Raw genomic sequence first — 18,354 nt, forward strand, 5'->3', positions numbered from 1 at the left:
CCAGGATGGTCTCGATCTCCTGACCTCGTGATCCGCCCGTCTCGGCCTCCCAAAGTGCTGGGATTACAGGCTTGAGCCACCGCGCCCGGCTGCCCCCTGATTTTTAAAGAAATTCAAACATTTTGAGGGTCCCTAAAATCAATGTGGGCCCTGGCCTACACCTCTTGGCCCTGGTGGAGAAGTCAGTGCTTGTGCTGCCTACCCCACGGTGGCAACACCAAGGCCCTGGGTTCCCCAGACCACATTGGCTGAAGGTCATTGGCCACCGTCCCCCCAGTCCAGCCCCTCTTTTTCTTTTCCAACCAGGCATTTCCCAGGCCATAGATCTGTTGCGGTTTGAGGCTTTATGACATCTACTTTTGTTGTCACTTTTAGAAAAACCTCTCAGGGAGAGAAGCCTCATCGTATATGATTTGAAAATAGAAAGGGCTGTGCAAATGCTAAGTCCAGTATAATAATAGTGATGCCAAGTAATTCTGTTTTGAACAAGTTGAACTTGTTAAATCAGACAGATGCCATCTGCACTATTTAAAGCCTGTGCTGGCGATAGGTTTTACGCAGACATGCTTGTCGTAGGAAAATTGCTGAATCTCCCAGAAAGTAAAGTGCTTTGCTTTGTATTTGGGCGTATGATGCTTCCTCTCAGGAATGGGATGACTGCTGTCCCTGGGGAGCAAAAGCATATCAAGCATGTATTGAGCATCTCCTGTATGCTGAGTACTTTACATTTGGCCTCACAGCTAATCCTCACAATAACTCTGTTACTCAGATTTCACAGGAGTTAAAACCTGAGTTCAGAGAGGTTAGGTAACTTGCCTAAGGCCACACAAATGTGAAATGCAATGAGGATTTGAACCCAGGACCTCTGACTTCCAGGGTTTCACTCTTTCCAATACATCTCTGGATAATGTGGAGAGTCACTGACCCAGGGCTTGAAACTCAAGGGCATCCCTTGATTTCTTTCTTTCCTATGAGAGCGGCAGGTGAATTAAAGCTTGGCCTTCAGCAATAGGGACATGGTTGGCAAAAAGAACTTCCTGACAGCAGGAGCATCCAGGAGAACCTAGGCTCTCTCTCTCTCTTTTTTTTTTTTTAAAACAAAGTTTTGTTCTGTCACCCAGGCTGGTGTGCAGCGGTGCGATCACAGCTCACTGCAGCCTTGACCTCATGGGCTCAAACGATCCTCTTGCCTCAATCTGAGTAGCTGGGACCACAGGCGCACACCACCATGCCCAGCTAATTTTTAAAATTATTTATAGAGATAGTGTATCACTCAGTTGCTCAGGCTGGTCTCGAACTCCTGGGTTCAAGTGATCCTCCTGCCTTGCCCTCCCAACGTACTGGGACTACAGGCGTGAGCCTCTGAGCCTGGGCTTGGACTCTCTTTTGTGATGGATTAAAAACCATTTCCCCTCAATTCTGCAGATGGTGATTATCGTAGTTTCCTAGGGTTGCCATAAAAAATGACCACAAACCAGATGCCTTAAACTAACAGAAATTTACTCTTTCCCAGTTCTGGAGACAGAAGTCTGAAATTAGGGTGTCTGCAGGGCTGTATTGCTTCCAAAGCTCAAGGGGAGACCCCTCCCTGCCCCTTCCTGGCTGCTCCTGGTGGACGCTGGCAGTGCCTGGCCTTCTTTGTCCTGCAGATGCCTCGCTCCACTCTCTGCCTCCTTCGTCACATGGCCTTCTCCCCTGGGTGTCTGCACGTGGCCTTCTTAGAAGGACCCCAGTCATTGGACTTAGGGCTAGCCTGATCCGATATGACCTCACCTGAACTAATTACATCTGCAAAGACCCTATTCCCAAGTAAGGCCTCTTTCTTGCTTGCTTGCTTTCTTGCTTGCTTTCTTTCATTTATTAAAAAATAAGTTTATTGGCTGGGCATGGTGGCTCACACCTGTAATCCCAACACTTTGGGAGGCCGAGGTAGGCGGATCACGAGGTCAGGAGTTCGAGACCAGCCTGGCCAACATGGTGAAACCTCGTCTCTACTAAAAATACAAAAATTAGCCAGGCGTGGTGGCACATGCCTGTAATCCCAGCTACTTGGGAGGCTGAGGTAGGAGAATCGCTTGAACCCAGGAGGCAGAGGTTGCAGTGAGCCGGGATTGTGCCATTGCACTCCAGCCTGGGCAACGAGAGCGAAACCCTGTCTCAAAAAAAAAGTTTATAGAGGTGTATTTTTCATAAAGTACACTAATATTAAAGGTAGAACTTGATGGAGTTTTACATATAGACAGATTCACCTACCGAGATTAGGTTACATAGAATATTTCTAGTACACAATATTTCCTGTGTTCCTTCAGCGGAAGTCATTCTTAGCCCCTAAACCTAACTTCTACCCTGGCTTCTATCAGCATTACTTTTGCCTGTTCTTGAACATCATATAAATGGAGTCACAGAGTACATTATCTTTTTTTTTTTTTTTTTTTTTGAGACAGAGTCTTGCTCTGTCACCAGGCTGGAGTGCAGTGACACGATCTCGGCTCACTGCAACCTCTGCTTCCTGGGTTCAAGTGATTCTCCTGCCTCAGCCTCTTGAGTAGCTGGGATTACAGGGACACGCCATCACACCTGGCTAATTTTTTGTTTTTGTATTTTTAGTAGAGACGGGGTTTCACCATGTTGGCCAGGCTGGTCTCAAACTCCTGACCTCAGGTGATCCGCCTGCCTCGGCCTCCCAAAGTGCTAGGATTACAGGCGTGAGCCACTGTGCCCAGCCCATAATCTTTTTTATTTGGCTTATCATGCTCAACATTGTGACTCTGAGATTCGTCTATGTCATTGCACGTAGCAGTAACTTCATTTTTAAAAAAATTTTTTTATGTCCATAGGTTATTGGGGAACAGGTGGTATTTGGTTACATGAGTAAGTTTTTTAGTGGTGATTTGTGAGATTTTGGTGCACCCATCACCTGAGCAGTATACACTGCACACTACGTGTAGTCTTTTATCCCTCACATAAGGCCACATTCTGAAGTTCCAGCTGGGCATGAATTTTGGAGACACTCTTCAGCCTACAGTGATGGAGCCCCGAGCACGGGGCCCACACTGGGCAGCGCCCGGCTCCACACAGGAAAATTGAGTCCCTGTCCTCGAGGACTCAGGACTCCGTTCGGGGTTTCAGGCTGGCCACTCACAACCACACCCACAGCGGGGCAGGAGATTCAGAAAGTGATCTGGCTCTTGTAGCACAGATGGAGAGGAGCCTTGCTCCAAGGAGAGGTGCCTCCAGGCGGGGCTGAAATGGGTTGAGGTCCATTCCAAAGTCTCTAGTTGACCTGGCAGGACCCCCGGCTTGTCTTGACATAGGTTGTTTGTGCCCTGGGGTCTCTGGTTAGAAGGTAGGACAGGCGCCCAGTTTTTCTCCACCGTGCGTGCCTCCTGTCACGATGGGAGCCCTAGAGCCCGGCCTTAGCTGCCCTTGCTGGTCTCCCACCCTGACCCTGCAACAGTGGAGGTTTCCCTGCCTCTGCACTCTGTCCTTGAAATATTCATTCCAGGCCGGGTATGGTGGCTCACACCTGTAATCCCAGCACTTTCAGAGAACGAGGCAGGAGGATCACTTGAGCCCAGGATTTTGGAGAACAGCCTGGGCAACATATTTTCTACAGAAATTTTTTTTAAAAATTAGCTGGACGTGGTGGCTCATCCATATGGTCCCAGCAACTTGGGAAACTGACTTGGGATGATCGCTTGAGCCCCGGAGGTTGAGGCTGCAGGTGATCTCGCCGCTGCACGCCAGCCTCTGTCCAGGGTGGCAGAGTGAGAGCCCTTCTCTCTCTCCCTCTCTCTCTCTGTATATAAAAAAATATTCATTTCTGTCAAAGGAGCGTCCATCCTGCCCCTGTAGGTCAGCATGGAAAGCAGCTCCACGATCTTCATCTGGACTGATTTCAGAGCCTAGCAGACATCAAATCGGCATGTTTCTTCTTGGGGTGAACCCAGGCACTCTTGGTGGGAGCACATCACTGCCAAAAGGGCAAACACTAGTTCTTGAAACAAGCATAGTAGCGGTAAGAACGTCTAAGAAGCTTCCTAGATGGGCCATAATGAGAAAAGGTTGATGTGCCCTGGTCTAACCCAAGTCTCTGTGGCTGCTGCTTCAGCCACATCAATATCAGTGCTGATCACGAATGCAAACAGTGCTGATGTCGCACAGGTGCCGCTGGCCACGCACTTTACAGCTCTCTCTTCGTTCAGGCCTCACGATGGTAGCTGCCCTTATTTCTTAAAAGACGAGACTGGTGAACACAGAGAGGCTCAGTGACCTGCCCAGGGTCACACAGCTCATAGGGGGCTGAGCTTCTCTCGTCTCCTTGTGTGGTACTGGTAATGGTAGTGAACCTTGATGTGTTTTGGACGGATGAAAAATACTCCTACTTCCTTCTGCCTGAGGACTTTTTGAGCAAACGAAGCAGGTGGCTTTTAAGTCTCTTCTCTTTCTTCTTTGCAATCTCACAGAAGGCTGTCGTGCATTCAACTTTGTGCTCCAAAAAGCCATGTCCAAGCCCTGGTCCCCAGGACCTGTGACTGTAATCTTATTTGGATATAAGGTCTTTGCAGATGTAGTCAAATTAAGAGGAGGTGCTAGTGGATTTGGATGGGCCCTGGTTCCATGGCTGGTGTTCTTATAAAGAGAGGAAGGTGGACACAGACACACACAGGGGAGAAGGCCGTGTGAAGGCAGAGGTGGAGGTCGGGGTGAAGTAACCACGGGCTGAGGAACACTGAGGGCTGCTGCTACCTCTGGAAGTTGGGAGGGAGGCCTGGGGGAGACTCCTCCAGAGTCGGAAGGCACTGGCCCTGCTGCCACCTTGCTGTCTGACTTCCAGCCTCCAGAGCTGCCAGAGGAGAAATGGGTGTGGTTTTAAGCCACCTGGTTTGTGGAGATTATTTCAGTTGCCTAAGGAAACTAACACAAAAGTGGTGGCATTTTTTATTTTAAGAGTTTTATGTTTGTTTGTTTCTGTCAAAGTTTGCCTTGGGCACTGGACTAAAGAGTGAGAGGACAGACTGGATTGTGTGTACGTGTGTGCATGTGTGTGTGCAAGAGTGTGCATCTGTGTGTGCATGTGTGCATGCATGTGCATGTGTGTGCGTGTGTCCATGTGTGCGTGTGTACTTGTTTATGTGTGCATGTGTGTGTGCGCATGTGTGCATGTGTCTACTGGGGTGTGTATACGTGTGCACGTGTGTGCGTGCATGTGTGTGTATGCACGTGTGCACGTGTGTGCATGTGTGCATGTGTGAGTGCCTGTGTGCATGTGTGTGTGCGTGTGTGTGTGGATGTGTGTGCGTGTGTGTGCGCGTGTGTGTGCATGTGTGAGTGTGTGCGTGTGCATGTGTGTGCGTGTGTGCACGTGTGCGTGTGTGCATGTGTGAGTGCCTGTGTGCATGTGTGTGTTCATGTGTGTGTGCGTGTGCACGTGTGTGTGTGCATGTGTGTGTGTGTGCATGTGTGTGTATGCATGTGTGTACATAGGCGGCTCATTCCCCATTCCTGTCATCTGCCTTTTGTCCCCTCCACTTCTGTGTCTGATTTGCCCACACCTGTCATCCTGACTAGTCCCCTGACATGTATGGGGCTACTGCCCTTTCTTTCCTTAGGAAAGGTGGAGGTGGGAGAGGAGGATGGCTGCAGAGGGCGGGTGGCCATTGAGGGTTTCTGTTATGCCTTCTCTAGTGGGCAGCTCACCAGGCTCAGAAGATGAGGAGAGGTGGGGTTTGCAGACCCGAGCAGAGCCCAGGTTGGAAAAATCCTTCACTGAATTTCTGTTATATGCAACCATAAAGACCTTGTATAGGGATAAACGGAGCTTAAACAGGGCAGGCAAAGCCACGGGGTGAGGTGAGAATCAAAGGAAACCGAATTAATATGTTTAAAAAAAGGCAAGCAGCTTCCTGGAGAAAGACCCCCAGGGCTGTCTTTGTGTGAGAAGATCTGCCAGCCGAGGGGAATCCATCTCAATAGAAGTTTGCAATGAGAGAAGCACGACATATGATGGCGAATAAATGTCCCTGAGAGCTGAGTAGTAATCAACACAGGAAATAAATTCTCCAAAAATAAAAGCAACACTGGTATCGATGGTGAGGTGGAGGGCTGTGGTGGTGGCAGTCACCTCCTTTAAGATCCTGGGAAGGATTTGTTCTCAGGAAGCCAGTGATTATTTACCGGAGTTTTAATACCTGACAAGTTCCCAGGCTTCTGTGGGTGGAATTCATTTTAGCACAATACGGCCTCTTGGGAGGAAATAGAGAGACAGACTGGGAGAGGCCTGGCTGTGCCTGGGAAAAGGCCTCTGTCACTTGTGTGGTCCCTGGACAGAACCTAGCCAGGCTCTTGAATGGAATTCCTCTGCCTGTTTCAGCCCCATGTGTTGCCCTTCAGCACACGTGCAGTAATGCACAGACACGCCTGACACGTGCAGATAGGGTCGCATGTGCAGATAGGGTCACGTGCAGTTAGGGTCGCATGTGCAGATAGGGTCACATGTGCAGTCATGGGCACACATGCAAATATGATCACATGTGCAGTTATGGGTATGTGTGCAGTTGTAGGCACATGTGCAGTTGTGGGCACATATGCATATGTGGGGACATGCGCAGATGTGGGGACATGCGCAGATGTGGCACCTTCGTGGTGGGCACACGAAGATATGTTCCCTGACTGCTCAGGGAAGGTGGATGTGAGGCCTGGGGCCAAGGGGCAGGGATGTCCACTAGTAAGGGCCTCTCTGCAGATATGATAACACATGCAGTTGTGGGCACATGTGCAGTTGTGGGCACACATGAAGTCATGACCAACATGTGCAGATATGGGCTTTCCTAGATGTCTGTAATGTGTGTACTGGATGGGGTAGGCTGCCAGCTCCATCTTCTCACCCGATCCACTCCCCACCATTTGGTCTGCTTGGGGTTAGGGTTTGGGAGCCTGGGGTATTGCAGGGCCTGCCATCTTTGCCCGTGGGCCTACTGGCAGGGCCCTCCTGGGAAGGTCATCTTGGTCGGTTCTGTGGCTCACCTCCAGCTTCTCCCACTTAGGATGCCCCCTGGGGCCGGCCTCATGGAGCGGATCCAGGCTATTGCCCAGAACGTCTCCGACATCGCTGTGAAGGTGGACCAGATCCTGCGCCACAGCCTGCTCCTGCACAGCAAGGGTGGGTGCCAGGGGGTTGGGGGTGCCCTGTACCCCAGGGAGCCAATGAACTGGGTGCTGGGTGGGCCCTGGAAGGGTGGGACACCTGAGGTGTGGCTGACTTCTCTTGACAGCAGCTTTCCTGGCTCTTCGGGGCCCCAGTTTAGGCTTTCAGGAGGAGGACTAGGGGTTCACTCCCCCCGACCCGGCAGGAGGGTGCTGAGGACAGTGGAGGTCCCTGGAATCCCAGCCTCTGGGGTCCACAGGAGTGAGGCCACCTGGGGAAGGGTCCCTGGGCGGCCCCCTCCAGTCCCTGTGATGTGAGGAGCAATGAGCTGGGGGCTGCAAACCTCATTTCTGCCTCCTCAGAAAACGCTGGGGATGCTTTCGGGTGGGTGCATGAGGTCTGCCCATCTAGGCAGCTGCTGGGTAGCTGTTCACACCAGCTCCTCACTGCTCCTGAATCCCCTGAGGAGGCTGCGGGCAGCCCAGGCCCGGGATGACCTTGTGGGTGGGTTGTGCTGCTGGTGAGCTTTAAGGTGGGAAGGTCTGGCAGCAGATTGTGTGGGAAGCTGCCTCCTGCACCCAGGCCTCCCTCCCTGGGCTTCTCCTTGGACCCAGGCCTTCAGCAAGGTGACCTCTCCCTACAGTATCAGAAGGCCGGCGGGACCAGTGTGAGGCGCCCAGTGACCCCAAGTTCCCTGACTGCTCAGGGAAGGTGGAGGTGAGGCCTGGGGCTAGGGGCGGGGATGTCCACTAGCTAGGGCCTCTCTGTCCAGCCCTGCCCCTAACCTAGGCACAAGCTGGCAGAGGCCAACCTCAAAGAAACGGCTTCTCTGCTCAGTGCATCCACCCCACCCATCAACCCAAATCCCCCAGGAGGAGTCGCCCTCAGGTGTCGGTGCTTTCTCACAGCAAATGATTAAATCTCCGAGTGTCATCGCCAGCAGCCAGAGTCCCCCAGAGACTCAGAGGAGTGGCCCTGGCCGCCCTGTCCCCGCTCCTCCTGGCCCAGCCAAGAGCTGGACACAGAGTCTTCCTGCCCCATCGCTGGGGCCACGGCTGGCTGCATGAAGTCTGCCCCTGTAGGAGCTTCCACAGCCGTGAAGCCAGCCCCCCGCTGGTTCTGAATGCCCTAAGGGGTGGGCAGTGGTGCCGCAGACCCCTTCCTCAGTGACCATCTGGGATCACTGCAGGTGGATCCTGCCCTGGCTCCAGCCCTGGCCGCCTTGGAGGCTGCTCCATGACCTTGGCCTCTAGCCCAATCCTGCTCTGGTAGTGGGGAGACAGGGACCAAAGGGAGAGTGAGACAGCCAGGACTCCTGGCTCTTTGCCCCAGACCTTTGAGCCAGCGTTCTCTCTCAGTCCCTCCTCTTTCCAGACATGAGGGCTGGTGATCCTGCCCCTGCCATCTCTGGGGTCCTTCAGGCAGGTCCTTGTTCTATCTCTTCTCTGCCCTGTCCCCTGTTGCATCAGTAGGGCGGGCCACATGGGCCCCATCCTTGACCTCAGGGCCCCTGGGGTGCATGTGCAGGGGAGCCCCCGAGGGTTGGTGGGGCTGGCGCAGCCCCCTGCCCAGCCTGGCCCTCTCTGCAGTGGATGCGTGCCCGCTGGACCTCTGACCCCTGCTACGCCTTCTTCGGGGTGGACGGCACCGAATGCTCCTTCCTCATCTACCTCAGTGAGGTCGAGTGGTTCTGCCCCCCGCTGCCCTGGAGGAACCGGACGGCTGCCCAGAGGGCACCCAAGCCCCTCCCCAAAGTCCAGGTGGGCCTGGGAGGTGGGTGGGCTGGTGAGGGGCCGGCATGGCTGGACATCCTTAGGGACAGTGGGCAGAAACCTCTGCCCTGGGGGAATGAGACTGAGCGGCTGTGCCAGGTGTGCGGGCGAGTCCCAGCCCATCCTGCCGGGCAGACAGGAGGCCAGCCTGACAGGGCCTGTCTGCCTTCTTTGAGATGCCACTAAGCTGGGCCTCTTTGCAGGGCAGGTGGGGGGCCTGGAGGTGCCCCCTTAATAGACTAGAATAGTAGTAATAGCAACTGTCACTTATTAAGGGCTTTCTGTGTCCAGACGCTTTATTTGCACTTAAAGTTCCCAGCCATCCTCGTGTGATCATATCTGACAGACGATGCATCTGAGGTTTACCGTTGAATTAATGGGTTTGAGGCGCACAGTTGCTGTGGTGGCCACATCTGTCCCCTGCCATCGGAGTTCTGCCTATGATCACCGCCCACTGCCTCCCTGCTGTGGCTGGGATCCCAGGAACTGCTGTGGTTGGCTACCTCCCTGGAAGGGCTGGGTGCCGGTGGTTAGAGCTAGGCTGGGGAGGGTGTGTTGATGGGGAGGGCAGGACTCCCTAGTTTTGGGGCTGATGAGCCCCTTACAAAGTGTGGGAGAAGCTGGAGCAGGCCCCAGCCTCATGGGAGGGTGCCAGCCCCTGTCCCCAGGCCAGCGGGGAATGATGGTGGCTACAGGTCGAGGGGCAGAGAGAACTGAGGTCTGGACCCCTCCAGGCAGTTTTCCGAAGCAACCTGTCTCACCTCCTGGACGTGATGGGCAGCGGGAAGGAGTCCCTGATCTTCATGAAGAAGCGGACCAAGAGGCTCACAGCCCAGTGGGCGCTGGCTGCCCAGCGCCTGGCGCAGAAGCTGGGGGCCACCCAGAGGGACCAGAAGCAGGTGCGTGGCCGCTGCCCCCTCGTGTGCAGGAGTTGAGAAAGCTCAGGGCCCCCACTTCCAAGTGGGCATGGAATAGGTCTTCAAACAAGCTGTAGTGGGCTTCTGAATTTGATCAGAGGGAGCGAGGGGTGGAAATGGCAGTCAGGATAGATGTCTGTGGTGGTGGCCCCTGGCCCTTTTCAAGGTTGGGACCGAATGACAAGCCCCCAAGGGGTCCTGCATTCTGTGTACATCTGGTTCATGTCAGGCAGAAAAGTCATGGTATTAGCCTGGAAATTTGGGAATGTTCTGGGGAGCTTTGTTAGCTCATCCCTCCCTTCTTCCTTTCCTCCCTCTCTTCCTCCCTCCACCCAGTAGCTATTTACATGACTCTCATATTGCCCTGTTATTTCTTTCAGAGCCTTTATCATTTCATGAAATTCTCTCTTGTCTGTGTTCACTGTTGTCTACCTCTTCCATCTGGAACATAAGCTCCATGAGGGCAAGCACATGACTATCTTGTTCGCCTGTGTCCCCAGTGCCCGATCTGGTCACTCTGGTGCCAGAAAGCACCTGCTGGGGCCCGGCCTGGAGACAGGGTCTGCTGCCAGCTGGTCTCCTGGCCGGTGCCCTGGAGGACGGGGCTGAGAGCTGCTGCTCCTCCCTGCTCACCCTCCCTGTTGCACCGACCCAGATCCTGGTCCACATCGGCTTCCTGACGGAGGAGTCCGGAGACGTGTTCAGCCCTCGGGTCCTGAAGGGCGGGCCCCTGGGGGAGATGGTGCAGTGGGCGGACATTCTGGCTGCGCTCTATGTCCTGGGCCATGGCCTGCGGGTCACAGTCTCCCTGAAGGAGCTGCAGAGGTGAGTGCTGGAGAAAGCCACTGGCGTCGAGTGGGGCAGGGAGGGGTGAAGGGAACCCCTCCCCTCCCTCCCAGGGGCCGTGGGAGCCCCTGCTCCGCCTGCAGATCCCACGGCCCTGAGACTCTGAGACCCTGGGAGGCCTTCTGGTGTTCTGCGGGACATCGCCACCCCAATTCCCCTCCTTCTGCCCGGTCTTGGGGGATGTAGCAGGGAAGTGTATTTGCATAGCTCTGTCTGGCCAGGGCCTGGCTCCTTCTCTGGTGTTTGTGCTCAGGGACTGACACGTATTGGCTTGTGGAGTTGAGCCGCGTCTGCACACCGTTTGAGCCCCTCTGGAAGGCTTGATTTCTCTTCTGGAACTGGGCTCCTTCTTGGGTCTACTTTAGGGTCTGGAGACCAGTAAGATGTGGAGGGTGAAGGGAGCGGGTGGGTGGTGCCTATCCCTTACCCAGTGCTGGGCTTTTCAGGGTCCCTCAGATGCTGTGGGAGGTGGAAAGGCAGTGATTAGAGGCTCCCCTGGGTGCTTGAGGGTAGGACGGGGTGAGGCTGAGAGTGTGGGGATACCAAGGGGGTAAGAGTGTGTGATTGGGTTTATTTTTAACCACTGCTTCCGTGGGATATAGGAATACAGATTTTTCTCTCTTTGTTAATATTTATTATATGATATTTGATGCATACAAAGTCTATTTAAAGTATGTTGTGAAACACGAGAGTCAAATCACCTCCCCTGTGTGACCATCCACTTAAGATCATTGTCAACAACGACTCTGTGTCTGGTGTCCGCTGATCTCTCTGCCTCCTCCCCAAGCGAAACCTTAACTTGAACTTTGTGTATATTATTCCTTTGCTTTTTTTTTTTTTTTTTTTTTTTTAATGGAGTTTCTCTCTGGTCACCCAGGCTGGAGTGCAGTGGCGCAATCTCGGCTCACTGCAACTTCCACCTCCCAGGTTCAAGAGATTCTCCTGCCTCAGCCTCCTGAGTTAGCTGGGATTACAGGCGCGCACCACCACACCGGGCTAATTTTTGTATTTTTAGTAGAGACGAGGTTTCACTGTGTTGGCCAGGGCTGGTCTCGAAATCCTGACCTCAGATGATCCACCTACTTTGGCCTCCCAAAAGTGCTGGAATTATAGGTGTGAGCTACTGTGCCCAGCCTCTGCTATACATATATTTTTAAATCTTATTTATTTTAAAATAGAGATGGGTTTTCGCCATGTTGCCCAGGCTGCTCTCAAACTCCTGGGCTCAAGTGATCTGCCTGCCTCAGCCTCCCAAAGTGCTGGGATTACAGGCACGAGCCACATGCCTGGCCTACTCTGCTATCTGACATAGAACTTATTCCTTCTATCTATCTAAATGTTTGTACCCATTAACCAAACCAACCTCTCTTTATCCCCGCTCCTCACCACATTTGATGAGATTATTCCTCAGGGTCTTCCTTAAAGACCCCAGAATTATTTACATGTGAATCAACTTTTCTTCATTAGCCCATTAACTTCTACTCAGGTGGTTTTCAAGTGGTTTCCTTGTGTGTGTCTCCCCAGAGCCTGCCTACTCTCTTGCTGGTCTAATTGGCCTTCTCTCCACTAATGCTGATGCTCTGTAGTACAGTAGTGTTGGTGAGCAGAGGATGCTGATAAGGACAGAGCCATGGCAGTCTTAGGTCACTAGGGCCCAGCAAAGCTCCAGTCTTGGGCAGCTCCTTAGTTTCTACACTTCTTCCCTGCAACTCAGAGTTTGCCAGTAACTCAGGAAGAACGTCCGTGACTCTGATCAGAGGGAGGAGTCTGGGCCAGTTGTTTTGAGTAGTGGGAGAAGGAGGCTGGGTCTAGGTTGTGTTGCTTAGGAGTCTGCTGAATGACCTAGTGCTTTGAAGGCTTTCATCCCCATCGCCTGAAATTCACAGCGCTGGAGTCATCCTTTTAAGTGAATGCATTCAATGGATAGGCTCAGTAAAGATGAAAAAGTGTCTCCAGAGAGGAACAGCGCATGTAAGTGAGGCTATGGGGCAGAAGCAGGTTGATGCCAGAGACTAAAGAGGCAGCTGCGTGCTTGTGGCTGTGTTGAGAAGCACCGTCCAGGTCGAGAGTGGGCTCAAGGGGAGGAAATCTCCACCTTGAAATAGCAGGTCCAGGAGCTGCAAGGAACCCGGCTGGGAGCTGTCCCCAAGTGCTAGTGCTGAACCCACAGAGGGACTCCCAATGCTGGGAGAGGGAAACAGCACATCCCTCACTCTGGCTCTCACCCTGGTGACACCTTGTTGTCAGATCCAGCTGTTTGCACTGTGCAGGCCACTTTAGAGCCAAGGTGTGGGGCCCCCTCGCTTGCCTGCACCCACTGCTGCACACTGAACTGTGTCCACCCCCGGCTGCCTCTGAACAGAGGGCCTGGAAGAGGCGTCGATGCTGTCTGTGGAGCAGAACGCTGCAGAGGTAGTTAACATTTGCAGATTATGGAAAGAGGTGATTTTTCCCTGGCCTGGAAGCTTCCTACAGGGAAGTCAGAAGGGGCAGGGCTGAGGAGGAGGGAGAAGAGAAGGGACCTGGGTTGGGGGAAGCTAAAAAGGTCTTGAGCAACTTGTGAGTGGCACAGCCAGTGACTGTGGCTGACCATGAGTCAGACCTTCCTCAGCAGAGCGGCTAACAAGGGTCTGGTGGCCCTTGATGCCTGGGTCACCAGAGACCCCAGGATGTAGTGGGAAGAATTCTGGGGAATGGGAAGAATTCTCAAGGAATGAGAAGGCATCTCCTCTGCATTCATGACAGCCCAATGCCACCCGTATCATCTTTCTGTAAGAAAGGCAGATATCTGACGAGTCTCCTTGAGAGGTGGGAATGGAACTCAATTGTTCTGCATCTCAGCCCATGCTGGGTTTCTGCTCTCTCGCCTTACCCTGAGCTCTTACTTTCCCAGAGCTCTGCATCCTCTTCTGGTCTCTCCCCTGGGCCCAGCACTGAGCCTGTGGTCAGGACAGTTGCCAACACCTATCTCAGGGCCAGAGCAGGGACAATGGGGGTGGCTGCCCTTGGGAGGCCCTGAAAGTGAGGCCCTGGTAAAAAGTGACAAGATCAGGAAATGCCCTTTTTCCTTTACTATTGATTGTACTTTATACTGCCTTGTTCTTTACCATTCATGTGCCCTCAGACATGCACACATAGGCACCCACATGCCCACACACATGTGAACACCCATTCACATGCATGCACACGTGTGTGTATACACTCATGCAGCCTCTGCGTGCACCCATGCATAGACGTGCATATCCACCACATGTGTGCACATACATGCATACTCACCCACTCACATGCACACTCATGGACACATACTCATAGCCTCTGAGCCCACACGTGCACACCCACACGTGCACACCCACACGTGCACACCCACTCACACACCTGAATATGCACACACTCCACATACACACGTGCAAATGCACGCTCCTGCATGTGCAGACATGGTGCATCTTTACGGACACACATGCACACTCTCTTGCACACACATGCACATCCACAGCCCACAGGAATCAGTGTTTTTTACCAAGCAAGGCTCCATTTCCTCTCAGGCTCTTGCAGATCTGAAGGAGCTCCAGGGAGAGGTTGCCGCATCTCTGTTTTGCAGCTTGTTAAACGGGTAGGACCAGGACTGTGCTTAGATGCCCTGGCCCTTGGTCCCCTGTGGGGTAAATGAACGATCTTGCTCAGACAGGGCAGAATGGTGTACACAGCTCAGCGACCTCAGGGGATCTTCTTAGGAAGGTGATTTCTAAATCTGCTACCAAATGCAATTTAAAAACAACTAAAAGAATAAAAATAAAAACCAAACCACCCTCCCCAGGAGAATTCCCCAGTTATGGCTACAAAATGTACAGCATCGGCTATGGTTGGAATACATTCAGGGTGGGGGTTCTTAACCCTGACTGCAGCAAAACCACCTGAAGCACTTTAGAAACTTACCAGTGTTTGGGCCCCAGTCTAGGCATCTCTGACTTCATTCATCTGGGGCGGGGGCCCAGGTAACAGGTTTAAGCTCCCAGTGATTCTAATGGGCACCAAAGGTTGCGAATTGGAAAAGCTTGAGGCTGTGGCTTTTCTAAGCCCCTCAGCCCAGTACACAGTCTGGGTGGCGGTGGGGCTGGGACATTGTAGAATGCATGGCTTCTTCAAAAGGCCTCATCTGTGTCCCTAGTGCAGTCCTAGAGGATGGGATTGGGGCCCCAGGCTCAGAGCTCTAGAAGAGATGTAGAAAGAATGGGAGGATTCATCCTGAGTCCTCCTCTGCACTCCTGAGAACACCCAGGATACCCTTGGTTGCTGGAGTGTGGCCTAGTTGGGGGGTCGGGCCACAGAGGCACCCCGTGGAGGTGGCCCAGATGGTGGGGCCTCTGGCATCCTGCCCAGGGCATCAGGTGGGAACCTGCTGGCCTGAAATGCACTTTGTGCCATGCCCTTTCTTGGAGGTACTTTCTTCCTTCTTCCTTTGTAAAGTGGGGGCATTGCATTGGTCCCCACAGTTGGCGAGGTCAGTGACAGATGTGAGGCCAGGGTGGAGGTGCAGCTGCGAGCTCCCAGGCACATTCCCTGCCGGGGCCTCTCTGATACATAAACGCAGGCCTTTCCTCCCAGCGGAGATGTCAGTGCAGCTTGAGATGTGGATGAGCCTCCTAGAGCTGCCGTAACGATGGAGCCCGCGCTGCGGGGCTCACCCAGCAGGAGTGAACGAACTGAATCCTGGCGCTGGAGCGTGCTGCAGGTCCAAGAGCAAGGTTTTGGCAGGGCTGGGGCCTCCTGAGGCTGTGAGGGAGTCTCTGCCCCAGGCCTCACTCTGGGCTCCTGGTGGTTTCCTGGTGAGGAACTTGGTGACCCTTGTCCTGCAGCTACATCTCTACAATCATCTCTGCCTTTGCCCGGCGGCCTCCCTGTGGGTGTGTCTGCGTCCAGATGTCCCCTCCCTATAAGGATCTGTTGCATTAGGGCCCACCCTAATGCCCTCATGTTAACTCCATTGCCTCCGTAAGGACCCCAACTCCAAATAAGGTCATAGCCTGAAGAATTGGGGGTTAGGACTTCAATATATCAATGTGGGGGGTGGGGGACACAATGTCAACCCATAGTAAGATGGCAACCATTGTAGCCTGGATGGGGCCCTGGGCAGAGTTCCCACCGAGTAACCGCGAGCCCTTCCGGGAGAGGCAGAAGCACGCAGGGCCTCACCTCTCAGCCCTGGGAGCCGTTCTGTGGGAGCAGCACCAGTTTAATTTGAAAACAGGTCAACCGGATGTGAAGGTAATCTGAATTCCGAGTGTCTCAGCTTGGCTTCTGTGACAGAAACGTCTCCCTTGGCTGGCGAAATGACCCGCATGGGAGGCGGCGGGACAAAGACGCAGCTTGTACATTTGTTGTAGTTTATTCACAGATGTTCATGGCAGATGTCCTGGCCACTGATGGAGCAACAAGGCTGGACGGATGAGCCGGCCCTGCTCCGCTCCTCGGGTTTCGGTGTTTCAATTAACCTGCTCACTGGAGTGACATTTGGGGCAATGTGCAGGATCCACATCTGCCTTTGCTGCTGCAAGATGCTTCCGGGGTGAAGGAGTTGGCACGAGGGAGCCATGCACTCTGTGATGAGATTGCAGTGAGGTGATGTCAGCCAGTCCCCGCCTGTGCCCCGCCATGCATGGAGGGAAGGAGAAGTCAAACCTGAGCGTCTGCCCAGCTGCTGCATCTTGAGATGGCCTCGTGCATGCACCGGTCCAGGGTGGGCGTTTTAAAGTTAAGCCTTTCCCTTTCTGCTTTCCCAGAATCAGCTGTGCTCATCAATTTTATTTGCATAATTTCAAGCATCATTAATAGTACATGGCATGAGGAAAAATTACTGAGCTCTTCCTCCATCCATGAGTGAAATTGGGTTTAGTAGAAAATTAGTTGACTTAACTGGCAAATGATGAAAGCTTAAGAGGAGAATGTTTAAATAAGGAGGACTAGGAGAGACAACTCCTGGCTGTCAAGCATGCAGCCAGGCTGGAAATCTGCCTCCTGCCTGGGGCCCAGTGCCCAAAGGAAAGGCTGGGGAGGGTTCCCAGAGAATGATGAAGGTGGAGACTCCATCTGCTTCCTCCGGCACAGTCCACGGTGACCAGCTGAGGCAGGTCTTAGGGTTGGAACCCAGAGATCAGATCTGGATATGACTGGCACAGACTGGTCTGAGCCAATGCAAACTGGGTCCAGCTGCTGGAAACCAGCTTGAGCTGACCAGAACCAGGCTGAACTGGGCAGCTCAAACCAGCTCCAGGGCGGAGGATGCTGCCCTTCTCTGAGGGGAGGGGAGAAAAGCACTGGGTTTGGGGCACACGTTGAAACAGAGGTGCCCCATGGAGGCCACTGGGTGATGGGCCCAGGGGAGGTGTGGCATGGAGATGGAGTCTTGGCCATTGAGAGTTGTTGAACACAGTGTGGATGAAGTTGCCAAGGGATGGGAAAACAGGCTTGAGGGGCACAGACTCGGGAAATATCAACACAGAAAGTCCTCTTACAGGCAAAGGAGACTGAGGAGTAGCCAAGAGCAAGCAAGATGTGGTCATGGGTGCCCATGAGAAGATGCTTCTAGAAGGATCATGTGACCAGCAACACAATGCTCATTGAGAAACCAAGTAAGAAGGAGACTGAAAAATGTCCAAAGAATTTGGTCCCATGGGGCTGAGTGGGGCAGCTCACTCCTGTAATCCCAGCACTTTGGGAGGTCATGGCAGGAGGATTGCTTGATACCAGGAGTTCAAGACAAGCCTTGGCAAGATAGTGAGACCTGGTCTTTACCAAAAACAAAAAAATTAGCCAAGTGCACTAGTGGTCCCAGCTACTCAGGTGACTGAGGCAGGAGGATCACTTGAGCCTGGGAGGTCGAGGCTACAGTCAGCCATGATCGTGCTACTGCACTCCAGCTTGGGTGACAAAGCAAGACTCTGTCTCCAAAAAAAAAAGAAGAAGAAGAAGAAGAAATAAACAAGGAAAGAAGGAAGGAAGGAAAGAGAGAAAGAAAGAGAATTTGGCCACATAGATGTCATTGCTCACCTTGGAAAGAGCATTGTGGTGCAGTCGTGGGGACAAAGGTTCTAAACCCAGTCGGCTGTGGGAGTGTGGAAGGCGGGATGGGGAGGACACAGTGGTCGTGAGTGTCTGCACTTCTCCCAGGAGTTTGGCCAGGAGCCAGAGGAAAAAGAGCACAGGAGTGGGGGTTATAGAATTGCAGGCAGGTGTGTCTGCCTCCTGGGGGTGACCAGTCGAAGGACCACATCCTAGGAGGTGTAGACCACACAAATGTATCCTGTCACAGTCCTGGAGGCTGGAAGTCTGAAATCAAGACTCCCTCTGAAGGTGCTAGGAATAGTCAGTCCCAGCCTCTCCCCTGTCTTCTGATAGCCGCAGGCATTCCTGGAAGGGTAGACGGTGTTCTCCCTGCGTCCACATCTCTCCCTCCCTCCATGCATGACTCTGTCCACATTTCTTCTTCCTCTTTTTTTTTTTTTTTTTGAGACAGAGTCTCATCCTGTCCCCCAGCTGGAGTGCAGTGGCGCAGTCTTGGCTCACTGCAACCTCCAACTCCCAGATACAAGTGATTCTCCTGCCTCAGCCTCCCAAGTAGCTGGGACTACAGGAGCGCGCCACCACGCTCAGCCAATTTTTGTATTTTTTTTTTTTT

At 53.1% G+C, this 18,354-nt stretch overlaps 1 protein-coding gene across 3 annotated transcripts in view; it reads left to right on the forward strand.

Annotated features, from left to right (window-relative positions):
* The window catches only part of MGAT5B (mannosyl (alpha-1,6-)-glycoprotein beta-1,6-N-acetyl-glucosaminyltransferase, isozyme B), a 102,784-nt gene that overhangs the window by 47,481 nt on the left and 36,949 nt on the right, over positions 1–18,354 (forward strand). For all 3 annotated transcript variants that reach the window (XM_011952573.1, XM_011952641.1, XM_011952505.1), the window contains 5 exons: positions 7,047–7,162; positions 7,791–7,864; positions 8,737–8,907; positions 9,654–9,818; positions 10,492–10,661. In XM_011952573.1, the coding sequence (XP_011807963.1) occupies positions 7,047–7,162; positions 7,791–7,864; positions 8,737–8,907; positions 9,654–9,818; positions 10,492–10,661 (696 nt within the window). The remainder of the gene's footprint in view (positions 1–7,046; positions 7,163–7,790; positions 7,865–8,736; positions 8,908–9,653; positions 9,819–10,491; positions 10,662–18,354) is intronic.

Source organism: Colobus angolensis, unplaced genomic scaffold (assembly GCF_000951035.1).
Source record: "Colobus angolensis palliatus isolate OR3802 unplaced genomic scaffold, Cang.pa_1.0 Scaffold1, whole genome shotgun sequence".
NCBI lineage: Eukaryota > Metazoa > Chordata > Mammalia > Primates > Cercopithecidae > Colobus > Colobus angolensis.